Source organism: Fragaria vesca, linkage group LG6 (genome assembly GCF_000184155.1).
Source record: "Fragaria vesca subsp. vesca linkage group LG6, FraVesHawaii_1.0, whole genome shotgun sequence".
In the NCBI taxonomy this organism is placed as follows: Eukaryota; Viridiplantae; Streptophyta; class Magnoliopsida; order Rosales; family Rosaceae; genus Fragaria; species Fragaria vesca.
The window spans coordinates 36,776,533-36,789,276 of NC_020496.1; the positions used below are offsets into that span (position 1 = coordinate 36,776,533).

Consider the following 12,744-nt stretch of genomic DNA (forward strand, 5'->3'; position numbering starts at 1 on the left):
CTTGAGTTTGCAATCCGATGTAAAAGCCGGATTTAAATGTTCATTACATCTATATGAGACATATATATAACTCGAGTATATCAAACTATTGAAACCACAATAACCCATATTAAACCTCTGAATAACTACACAAACAACAACTTTCTCGTTGAATAATGAAAACTCCACGAAGGTTAATTATGAGACTCTTATGAAAACGAGAAAGCGATCGGGGCAACGTCCCTGGCTAGGTAGATTCATAGCTCTAATAAGTACCAAACCAGAAGAATGGAACGAAATCCTAGCTATGTTAGAGAAACACTTATTCTTTCATTTCAAAGTTTATATTTATGCTTTTGGATTGCCTCTGAATACACCATAATCAAAATCCGCAAAAATGATGCTATGTTACATGTCATTTAGACATGCTAATGATGTGTTAGCCAATAACTAAACTTGAAACTTTCCAAGAACTAACAAGAGAGAAGTACCCCCCCCCTACCGATGATGAGTTAGGCAGTGAACCATCATTAAGGGTGTTCACTAAGACATACATTTCATAACTAACATAGAAATGATATTCATTCACCACCACATTTACATTTTCAGTTACCATAGTTACCTATTTACCAAAATTATTTTACCCATTTAGTTAGTAGTTACATTTTCACATCTACACACCAACCTTTAAATATAGTAACAGTACCAAAAAACAAAAAAAGAAACGAAAAAAATTAAACAAATTATATCTACATAGAATTTAGCAATGTCAGAACACCAGAAAGTACATTCAATTAAACTGAACGAGGAATCGGGGCACCCCCAGAAATTTATTTCACCCCAAAACCAAAAAAAAAAAAAAACAAACAAACACATGCCAAAAATTTTACTTAAAACAGACACCTCCCCGAAACGACACCGTTCAAGTCGTCCCCATCAACCATTACCTTGGCAAACACTGGCAATTTCTTGGCCCCAAACCCATTTCTCTCTCTCTCTCTCTCTCTCGTTCACCGTTGGGTCTTTGCGTTACCAAATCTCTCCCTCATCGCGACTTACCCGCCCCAAATCTCTCGATTCCCAATCCCTTCTCCCTCTTCTTCTTCCTCTCCTCTCGATCCCAAATCCCCCAAATCTCTCTCTTGTTTTTTGATTCTCTCTCTCTGCCAGCTCAGCCCTAGAAAAAATGGTTTCGCATTTGGGGGTGTTGTAATCGGAGATCTCTGTGGAGTGTTATTGATCTAGGGTTTCCTAATTCCGGCGAATCTAGGGTTAGAGAGTTTTGATGCGGTGAAGTTTCGAAGCCCCAGCAGCCGGGATTGATGTTTCGTCTCAGGCACGATTCCGGGATCGATTGTGATGGAGGGCTATTGTTATGCATGGGTCTCCAGCTGAGCAGTCGATACGGCGTCGTTTTCGGCACATGTGGCCTGTCCCTCATCCCAACGCCACGACTGTAGCTTCCGACCCCTCTGCACATCCTGATTTCTTCAACAAAGTAAATTGCTTTGTCTTATTGTGTTTGATTCCGGTGTGTGTTTTTCGCCAGTCTTCAATTTGTTCACTGTTGTTTTCGATTATTAGGTGCTCAATTTTGTGATTTTATCATGGTTTTCGATTTTGTTCCCGGTTCATTTCGGCAGAGGGGTTTCTTAATTTTACTGGGTTTCGATGTTAGTTGTCGAATTCGTGCTCCAATTCATTCAATTTGGTGTTTATTCACTTTTTTCTGATTGGGGAATGGTCAGCGTTTTGCCTAATTTTTAATATGCTAAGCTGAATATATGTTATCAATCCAATCTGATTTTCTACAAAGGCTTCATATTTCTGTTCTTATATTGTTGTTTTTCTGGTTTTGAATTGTTTTTCATCTGTTGGTTTTGTGCTTTGTTTTCCCGAATATGAAGTTATCCCCAAATGGGAAGCAGTGTGTTGAATTGTAGAATTTCTTAATGGATTTTCCATTTTTATGTGGACTACAGTTATCCTTGAAGCCTTGGGAAATGACCTTCATTAGTTTTGAAGCTTTTCGATAGTCTGTTGTCTAATTTCTTTGTTTTTCTGTGTATTGTTGTGTTATGAAAATGCCTGGTCATTTTGTTTGTTCATTGTTAGTTTTGGTGTGGTTTCTGTTGGGTTCATAGTTTACGTTAGTTTCATGTTAGCTGTCTTTTGTTACAGGATGGACGCAAAATTCGTGTCGGAGATTGTGCACTTTTCAAGCCTCCTCAGGATTCCCCACCTTTTATTGGAATAATTCGCTGGCTAAAATTAGACAAGGGAGACAGTTTGAGTTTAGGGGTTAATTGGCTTTATCGACCTGCTGATGTGAAGCTTCTTAAAGGGGTCTCGCCGGAAGCTGCCCCGAACGAGGTTTTCTACTCCTTTCACAAGGATGAGATACCTGCTGCATCGCTACTGCATCCATGTAAAGTTGCATTCCTTCGTAAAGGTGTTGAACTTCCTACAGGGATATCCTCATTTGTGTGCAGAAGAGTGTTTGATACTGAGAACAAGTGTTTATGGTGGTTAACTGACAAAGATTACATTAATGTGAGTGTTAATAATTACTCCCATGACTCTCAATCTTGTGGCTGTCATTAGCTTGTTTGGACTTGTACTGATTACCTTTTTTAATCACAGGAACGACAGGAAGAAGTAGATCATCTTTTAGACAAGACAAAACTAGAAATGCATGGGGCAGTGCAGTCGGGAGGTCGATCTCCGAAGCCCTTGAATGGTCCGTCATCAACACCACAGTTCAAATCTGGTTCAGATAGTTTGCAGAATAGTGCATCCCCTTTTTCTTCTCAGGGTAAGGGAAAAAAGAGGGAACGAGGTGATCAGAGCTCTGATCCTGTAAAACGTGAGCGTTTAGTTAAGACAGAGGATGGGGAGTCTGGCCAGGCCAGACCGGAAAGTGTATTGAAGTCCGAGCTTTCCAAAATAACAGACAAAGGAGGACTAGTAGACTTGGAGGCGGTCGAGAAGTTTGTTCACCTTATGCAACCTGACAGTGCCGACAAGAAAATAGATATGGCTGGCCGAACATTGCTTGTTGATGTGATAGCAGTTACTGACAGGTTCGATTGCCTTGGGCGATTTGTACAGCTAAGGGGTTTGGCTGTATTGGATGAATGGCTTCAAGAGGTTCACAAGGGAAAAATTGGTGATGGTAGTAGCCCTAAAGAAAGTGATAAATCTGTTGAAGAATTTCTCTTTGCATTACTTCGTGCACTGGATAAGCTGCCTGTGAATCTCCATGCTCTACAAACTTGTAATGTTGGCAAGTCTGTGAATAATTTACGTACCCACAAAAACTCTGAAATTCAGAAGAAAGCTAGGACTTTGGTTGACACATGGAAGAAGCGTGTAGAAGCTGAGATGAAATTGAATGAATCAAAGTCTGGATCAAGCCGTGGTGGTGTCTCCTGGCCTTCAAAGCCTGCACCTTCAGAAGTTTCTCAGGTTGGGAGCAGAAAAACTGGAAGTACGTCTGAGGTTGGCTCAAAGAGCTCCAGTGTTCAACCTTCGGTGTCCAAATCTCCTCAAGTTAAAGTTGGCTCTTCTGAAATGGTTTCAAAGTCATCTACATCTCCTGTGTCAACAAAAGGGCAGCCAGTGTCCTCTGGTAATGTCTCCAAGGATCAAAATTTTAGAATGTTAGTTGGTGCTGGAAACTCCGACCTTCCATTGACGCCAATCAAGGAGGAAAGGAGCAGCAGTTCTAGCCAGTCCCAAAACAACAGCCAATCAAGTGATCATGCAAAGACTGTGGGTTCCCTATATAAGGAAGATGCAAGAAGCTCAAGTGCTGGTTCAGTGAATGCAAATAAGCTTTCTAGCAGCTCTTCTCGACATCGAAAATCAAGCAATGGTCTTCATGGGTCTTCTGTCCCAGGGGTGCATAAGGAAACAGGATCTGGAAAAGTCGGTACCCCAAGTAGAAATTTGACTTCTGAGAAGACATCAACTGCTGGAGTATCTTATGAGAAAGTTCATGAAGTTCCTATTGTTGACCAGGCAAGCAGCAGACTAATTGTCAGGTTGCCGAACACTGGCCGCAGTCCAGCTAGAGGTGCTTCAGGTGGTTCTTTTGAAGACCCTGTTACAGCTGGCAGAGCTTCTCCGTCTGCAGAAAAGCATGGCAACCAGGACAAAAGAGCTAAGGTTAGAAGCGATGCTTTGCTGGGAAATAGTACTTCCGATATGAACTCACCTGTATGTCACAGCAAGGACGGATTTTGTGGTCCTGAAGAAAATAATGTGCCACCTATCTCCAGTGAACAAAATAGGGCCGGTGAAGATGCTGAAAAACCAGTGGAGGCATCAAAAGCTACTGGTCCTGGATCAAAAGTTATTTCAAGGACGGGAAAGTCATATGAAGCATCTTTAAGCTCAATGAATGCTTTGATTGAAAGCTGTGTTAAGTTTTCTGAAGGTGGTGATACTGCTTCGCCTGGAGATGATGTTGGGATGAATTTACTAGCTAGTGTGGCAGCTGGAGAGTTGTCCAAATCTGAAAATGTGTCACCATCATGTTCTCCCCAAAGGAATTCTCCTGTGCCTGATGGATCATTCTCAGAAAAAGATGCCAAGTTGAAACAAAAGGGTGAAGTATCTGAAACCCAACGTCAACCTATTGGCAGGGCTAATAGCAGTTCTACTGCAGAGATGGGAAACACTGATGACTCATTGCGGGGTAAGAGTGAATCAAGAGATTCTGTTATCCATCTGCCAGCTAATGTTTCTGGAGACACCAATTGCAGTTCAACTGGCAAATTCGACTGTAGTGCAAACTTGAAATGTTCTTCCAATATGCAACAAGATGTAGATAGACTATCCTTGGCGGTTGACAGGAAGCCTGTCGAGGATGCTTCTGGATCAGAGCTACCTACATGTGCTAGAAAAGAGGGTCCTGTGGGGGCTGAAGGGTGTAATCAGTCTCATGAGCAAGGAAAATTAGGGGATCAGAATGCTAAAGGATGCAGTACTTATGAGTCTAAATCAAAAGTGTCTTCTACTTTGAATGACGAGGACAAGACTCAACATAAAGCAGATGAAAGAACTGTGGGGAGCAGTATGCCTCTTGTGTCTGAAGCAGCTTCTGGGAGTGAAAAAGTTAATGAAACATCAACCTCCTCGTCCACTGAAATGGCTGATGCGAACCCAGTTACAGTTAAGGATTCAAGTATTGCCCTACTGGCAGAGCAGGGAATTCACTCAGAGTCCAAGGAGGGAAAGAGTGAGGATGCTGTTCCTTGTTCTGGTTCTGGAAATACTTTGCAGTTGCAGTTGAAGGGTGAAAATACAGACGAAGATAAGGCCGTGGGTCAGTCTGAGCAGACTGTGAAAGATGAAAGGGCTGAGAGTGTGGAAAGAAAAGACGCTTTGGAACACAGCAGTGAATTTTCTCAGGAGACTAAGGAAAAAAAGGAGACTTCTGGTCACTGTTCTGGTATACCAGTTTCCCATGCTCAGTCACCTTTATTACCAGTGCAAGAAAATCACAATCCTGGCTGCAAGTTGGAAGCTATTGAATCAGGGGAGAAAGAGGAGCGTCAAATTTCAAGTGTGAATGCTTCAGGGTCAGATACTGCTGTAAAGCTGGACTTTGATTTGAATGAAGGTTTCCCTGTTGATGATGGTATTCAACAAGAGTTTGTTAAGGCAGGAGATCCTGGAACTCCATCTTCTGTTCATGTTCCTTGCCCTTTACCCTTCCAAATGTCTTCCATGTCGGGGAGTTTTCCTGCATCAATCACTGTGGTTGCACCTGCCAAAGGTTCATTTGTCCCTCCTGAAAACCCAATGCGAAGTAAGGGTGAACTTGGATGGAAAGGATCTACAGCTAGGAGTGCATTCCGACCTGCTGAGCCCCGAAAAAATTTGGAAGCACCGATCAGTACAAGTGATCTGCCTGTAGTTGACACTGCGTCTAGCAAACAAGGCCGCCCACCATTGGACTTTGATCTCAATGTGCCTGATCAGAGAGTTTATGAAGATGTTGTTTCCCAAAACCCTGCACATGTCATGGATCACAAGTCTGGGTCTCGTGATCGTGGTACTGGAGGGCTTGATCTCGATTTGAATAGAGTTGATGAGAGTCCTGATATTGTATCGCATCCTGTAATGAACAGTTGTAGGTTAGAGATACCTGTGCCAAGTAGGTCATCATTATCTGGTGGTCTATCTAATGGTGGGATTAACGACTCTAGAGACTTTGATTTGAACAATGGCCCTGGCCTCGATGAAGTTGGGACTGAAGCTACCCCGTTTACCCAGCATTTAAAAAGCAGTATGCCACTGCGAACACCAGTTTCTGGGATAAGAATGAATAGCCCTGATTTTGGGAACTTTTCAGCATGGTTCGCTCCTGGAAACTCATATCCTGCCATCACAGTCCCATCCATTTTTCCAGGCAGAGGTGAGCAGAGTTATGGTGCTGCTGCTGGGTCACAGAGAGTCTTGTGTCCTCCCACTGGTAACTCCTCATTTGGTCCTGAAATCTTCCGGGGGCCTGTACTGTCGTCCTCAACTGCAGTGCCATTTCCACCTGCTTCTACATTTCCGTATCCAGGATTTCCTTTCGAAACCAATTTCCCTCTGTCATCGAGCTCCTTTTCAGGTTGTTCACCTGCATATGTGGATTCATCCTCTGGTGGGACACTCTGCTTCCCCACCATGCCTTCACAGCTCATGGGACCTGGAGGTGTGGTCTCATCACCTTACCCACGTCCCTATATGATGAACCTTGCTGGCAGTAGCAGTAATGCTGGCCTTGATGGTAGGAAATGGGGTAGTCAGGGCCTTGACCTTAATTCTGGGCCTGGAGGTGTGGAAGCAGAACGGAGAGATGAGAGGTTGCCATCAGGGTTGAGGCAGCTTGCTGTTCCGAGTTCACAAGCCCTTGTAGAGGAACAGTTGAAGTTATATCAGGTGGGAGGGGTATTGAAGCGAAAGGAGCCTGATAGTGGATTGGATGCTGTCGATCGCATGAGCTACAAGCAACCTTGGCAGTAGAATAGAATCATGGTACGGTGCAGAAACCTGTAACGGCCTGGTGAGCTCTTCTCGCAATTAAAACTCTGTTTTTGTTGGTCTAAGTTGCTATGGATTCTGTTAGACAAGTTGGGAAGCACTTGAAAGTTGGACTCACTACAAGTTTATGTTAGTCGAGAAATTAAATATATGCTATCCATTATGTTCCAAAAGGTACTCTTTCTATAATCATATAACAGCAATGTGTTAATGAATGTGTTTTTTTCTTGCAAACTAGTTTTCACATTTGGAAATTTTTTAGATAGCCCTGCGAGGTTCTCTATAACAATCATTTCCTTCTTATGTGTCGAATATCATCCTAAAATATTAGATTGCCTTCTGTCTGCCTTGTTCATTTTGCAAGTTCCTTAAAATTTTAGATTGCCTTTCTGTCCGCCTTGTTCATTTTGCAAGTTTCAAGTTTTTACTTGTTGGGGTCATCTGAAAATGCAAATCGAATCTTTTGGTAGTTCTGGAATCTTTGGTTACTGTGCTTTTATTTCCTGGCCTTTTCGTTGCAAAACTTCTCTCCATAAACTCAAATGCCTGTTGTTCATTATGAATTTTTTGCTTCCTTTCTGCAGCTATTCAGGGTGTTGCAGTGAAACAGCAGATGTGGAGCTCAAGAGGCAAATGCCAAAAGGGCAGGAACAGGTGTTCATTGTGCGCCACTCCAACTATGGAAAACCCTGCTGCCCCAGAGACGATTTATTTAAATGGATCTGTTCTGATGGCCTCTGAAGACCAGTTTTTCTATGTAGATATCTAACTCATGAAAAGCATCTTTGATGTTGCTGCCTACGCTGAGTCATGGTTGCTCAGTGTTCGGACTTGTGCCCACTCAGGTACACACTGCAACCCCAGTCCTCACTGAATCCTCTTTATAGGGGAGATTAGGTTGTATGAACCCCAGGCCAAGGTCGGCTTGTATTCTCTGTCATTATTTTTTCACCCCAGTTGTTACATATATAGTTGTTACTTAGTCAGGACTGCAGAATTTTGTTATCTTATAACATTCTGGTTATTGAAATTTGCACAGGCTGTCAGCTTATTGTTTTTCCTTTGTATTATAAGTTATAACCAGAGTCGGGACCTTTTTTTTCAACATAGAGAATGTTGGACAGACTTCACTTTTGGTGCATTTGATTCATTTGTAAAATGAAATGGCTTCTAATGTGATCATGAAATTTCAATGATGCTGCTGACTGGTTTCAAATCTGGTTTGCCATTTTCTCAGCAAATCGAGTATCGCTCAGCATATTGTGCGGTGTATTCTGGTATAGGGTTGGTAATAAAGTTCTGGTTAGATTCATGTACCTGTACTGCAATACCAAACTTATTCTCGTAACATGTTGTATGATAATAATAACTCTGCTTTATAGATGGATTGAATGAACTAACACTGCCATGATGGTTAGTTGATCACAAATTTGTTTTGCCCGGTTGGATGTACTTGTGAGTTGTGATTGTTTGCTAACTTCATTACAATAGTGTTACGGCTAGTGAGCCTAATGTAGCTATTTCAATATTTCTTTCTACTGTCGGCAAACTTTTGTTTTCATTGCGAGGATAGCTGAATGCCCTCGTCTCTGTTAGATTTTACGGGTAGGCTATATTTGGTTCTCAGAGAATGGACGCCCTCTTGTTCATGGCATTTTTTTTGATGTACGTAAACTATCATTCTCAATAAAGTAATTGCACGAAAAGGTTGAAGCCTTGAAGGAACTTTCTGTTCCCAGATTTCATTCGGCTTTTCAATCCCACTCTTTCAGGAACAAAAGCTTTATTTCATGTCAGTGTGCGACATCTCGGAGCAGATTTGTATGCGGAGCACATGCCAGTTTCTTTTATATGCATAATGTTACAGATGGCATGTATGTGTACAAAGGTAGGTGATGAGAAAGGGACCAGATGCAATTGAGATTAAGGATTAGGACAGTTGGGATTATCATAGGACAAGAAGAGAGGCCTAAGGATGGAACTTAATCTTGAAGATCTGTTATACCTTGCTTAGGAATCCTTGCATTCTTCCTAGTCTGACACTCCACCGTTACTTTTTTAATGTAATAGTATCGCGAAGAAGAGAACCTCATCGTGTTTATGAGCCTTCGATGCTCTCACTATGCAAAGTTTGAAAGAGATTGGTGGAGGAAATGAGGCTTCTTACCTATGAAAGATGAACCCCTCCAATGTTAGAATCCGTCGCGCGTTACCTTAGCTCATTGCTGGGGTTCTGTGGCAAACCATTCGAAGTTTCGAGCTTATCAGTCGAGGCAGCTACGGTAAGTTGTGTTGCTACTGAGGCATCAACATCGGATTGTTCTGCACATGGACATTGTTGGTCCCTTTGGTTACATGGATTAGTGAGAAAGTGAAGATTTGTGTGCAACTTTTAGAGACCATTAGAAAAGTTCACATTACTTCTGAACACAATGCGCCGAGCATTCAGGTCGATTAGTAATGAACCCTCCTTCCTAAAATTCACATGCACAGTCACTGTTATCAACCTCCACCTGTGCCAATCCAACGGCCGCCATCACAGAGGCTCATTTTTTGTAGAAGAATCAGAAATGGAAAATCACAAACCAAAAGGAAAGAAAAGAGCCCCTATGGCTCTCCAGGAAAGAGATCATCATATTATTTCTTCAATTATGGCGTCACAGAATCTCCTCCTCATTACTCTTTCTTGATAGAAAAATCATTCACTCTCTCTTATATTGCATCACAAACTCTCTCTCTCATTCCCTCTTGGAATAGTCATGAATGCTTCTGTCAACATCTATGGGAAAAGAGAGAGAGGTCTCAACATGAACAGACTCATGCCTTTCCTCCTCACTTCTTTAGCCGTAGCCTCCATTTTCAGCTTCTTCCTCGCTTATTCCCCAAACCCTATTCCGATCACATCCAAAGAAGCCCTTAATTCTGTTGTTCATGATCAGAACCTGCAGCCAGATCATGATCATCTTAGCCATGCAGCACCAGTCAGGCTGATCCCACCTCCAAAAAGTACATTTGCTTCACAACCTAATTCTCATATATACACTTTTGAATCTTTTCCAGTCTAAATGATTTGCATTCAATATGTTTTGATTCTTGTTTGTAGAGAAAGAGGTGTGTGACTTGTTTAAGGGTCAGTGGGTTCCGGATTCGAGAGGGCCATTGTATACGAATTCAACATGTAAGACTATTCCTGAATCGAAGGATTGTTTCAAGAATGGGAGGATGGATAGGGACTATGTGAATTGGAGATGGAAGCCGGATAAATGCGAGCTGCCGGAGTTTGATCCCAAGGCGTTTTTGGAAATCGTTAGAGGAAAGAAGATGGCATTTGTTGGTGACTCTGTTGCTCGCAATCACTTTGAATCTCTTCTATGCCTATTGTCTCAGGTTAGTCTCAATTTTCTGATCAATGTACATGAATAATTCCGGTTTATACTCGGAAATCAAATCATAGAGCATAAAATTAGGTCCAAACACAACCACAAATCATAGGCACAAAACTTGGTATCTGTTCTAGTTTATCATTCAACAAAGTGATTCATGAAGTAAAAGCCTACAAACAGAAAATGTAATACACAAAAAATGTAACGTAAATTTGGTTTTGTTTTCTTGTTATTTTATATAATGAAACGTAAATTTTGTTGGGAAATTTTACTGGCACAGTTGAACTCTAAGAGGTTTTTACACCAAGGGAAGAAAAGAAAAGAAGGCATCCAAATTGTTTGCTAGTCATTTCTCTTTTGCTACTATTTATTCATAAATTTTTCTACGCACGACGTGTAAGTATACTGAGCAATCTTAGTCATTCATAACAATTCATATGTATATGGATTATGTTTTTAATCTTCACCATTCATATATATATGTGTAGGTACAAACCGTATACTAAAGATGCTCTGCTATTTATTATGCTTAGTTGTTAATAGTTGTCATGCATGTTAAGTTTGGTATCAAATTTGCCTAATCCTTGGTTTCGTGCAATCTGCATCAACTAAATTGGGTTGATGCAGACGATCCCTTTCTGTTTGCATATTTTGTTTTCTTCTTCTATTATGAAATTCTGTATTTATTGACACCATTCAGTTTCAATTTATGGAGACGGTTGCAATGTATATATATAGTCTGATAGTCAAACGAATGACTTATAGAACATGCACGCAATGCAACAGAATTTGTATGTATGCCATCGATGACATCTTTTGAAGATTTGGAATTCACCCTTCAAGTGATGGAATTCATAACTGGATTCCATTATCATCCAAGACTAAGACTAGGATTTAACGATGCAAATCATGCAACTGTTCTTCTAAGTCTACCAACCCAATTGAAACAAAATGCTTGCTTAGGGTGAATTGAGTCAACTTAATTTTCTCATATTGGTGCGTATATATAAGATTTAGGGTGGGTGAATTATGCACAGCAGTCAATTTGATCAGTTAGATTAGTGCTTAAACCATGGTTTAATCCATCATCAATCATGTGAAGTTTATGAGTTGTGATTTGTGCTTGGTAAGTTTCGTTCGATGTCATAAACATTTCTAATCTTGCAGGAGGAACTCCCCAAAGACATTTACGAGGATTCTGAAGATCGTTTCAGGACATGGTACTTTCCTCAACATGACTTCAATCTAATGAAATTGTGGACCAAATATCTTATAGCCGCAGACGAGAGGATGGTAAATGGCACTGGATCCGGCATCTTCGATTTGCACATAGACAAAATCGATGATGAATGGGGAAAGCACCTACCCGATTTAGACTACGCCATCATCTCGGACGGGCATTGGTTTTTTCGAGTATTATACCTGTACAAAGGTAACAAACTTATAGGATGTGTCTATTGCAACCAACCTAATATTACTCGCTTCAACACTGGCAACGCAGTTCGTATGGCGTTTCGATCTGCCTTTAAGTACATTAGCACTTGCAAGAACTGCAAAGGGGGACTTCTGACCGTTTTGAGGACATTTGCACCAGCACATTTTGAGAATGGGGCTTGGAATACCGGAGGGTACTGCAATAGGACAAGTCCCTTTGGTGAGGCAGAAGTTGATTACAAGACGTTTGATTGGGAAATGAGGAACATTCAGATTAAGGAGATAAATGATGCAAGAAGAAACAACAGGAAGCAGTTTAGGGTTTTGGATATAACTAGGGCCATGTTGATGAGACCAGACGGGCACCCTGGAATTCATTGGGGAAATCAATGGATGAAGGGTTATAGTGACTGTGTTCATTGGTGCATGCCAGGCCCGGTTGATTACTGGAACAATTTTTTGATGGCACTTATCAGAAATTAAAGGAGCTAGAGGGAGAGGCTAATTAGGTTCTTAAATTGAGGATACAGGTAATTAGTTAGAGGTTATACATTAGAATAAAATGCCTACAGTTTCATCTCAACGCCTACAAATACTTTTTTCACTAAGGCTTAACAATAGTTAGAGCTCAGAGATATATATAGAATGTTTTGAACTAACCCAAAAGTTGAGATGTCTCTATTGTGAATTTCCAGTGTAGAAAATGCAGTGTGAAACTGTGAATTACCATTTGATTTTTTTTTCTTAACTAAGTACTCAACCGTGAAAATAACTTACACCTTAAGACAACCAACGTTGCCTCACTAGGAACCTTAGCGATTCTTCATTCTTCTTCTTCTTCTTCTTCTTCTTCTTCTTCTTCTTCTTCTTCTTCTTCTTCTTCTTCTTCTTCTTCTTCTTCTTCTCT

The 12,744-nt window shown here is 41.1% G+C and overlaps 2 protein-coding genes across 2 annotated transcripts; both read left to right on the forward strand.

The window, feature by feature from the left end:
• Positions 1-1,348: 1,348 nt before the first annotated feature.
• On the forward strand, positions 1,349-8,428 carry LOC101310436. Its single transcript, XM_004304541.1, has 4 exons — positions 1,349-1,477; positions 2,161-2,532; positions 2,623-7,042; positions 7,605-8,428. Exons 1-3 carry the CDS (start codon positions 1,355-1,357, stop codon positions 7,000-7,002), a joined length of 4,875 nt encoding a protein of 1,624 aa, XP_004304589.1. The 5' UTR covers positions 1,349-1,354; the 3' UTR covers positions 7,003-7,042; positions 7,605-8,428.
• Positions 8,429-9,779: 1,351 nt separating this feature from the next.
• LOC101313633 lies at positions 9,780-12,320 on the forward strand. Its single transcript, XM_004306281.1, has 3 exons — positions 9,780-10,026; positions 10,124-10,407; positions 11,571-12,320. Exons 1-3 carry the CDS (start codon positions 9,780-9,782, stop codon positions 12,318-12,320), a joined length of 1,281 nt encoding a protein of 426 aa, XP_004306329.1.
• The last annotated feature ends 424 nt before the right edge of the window (positions 12,321-12,744 follow it).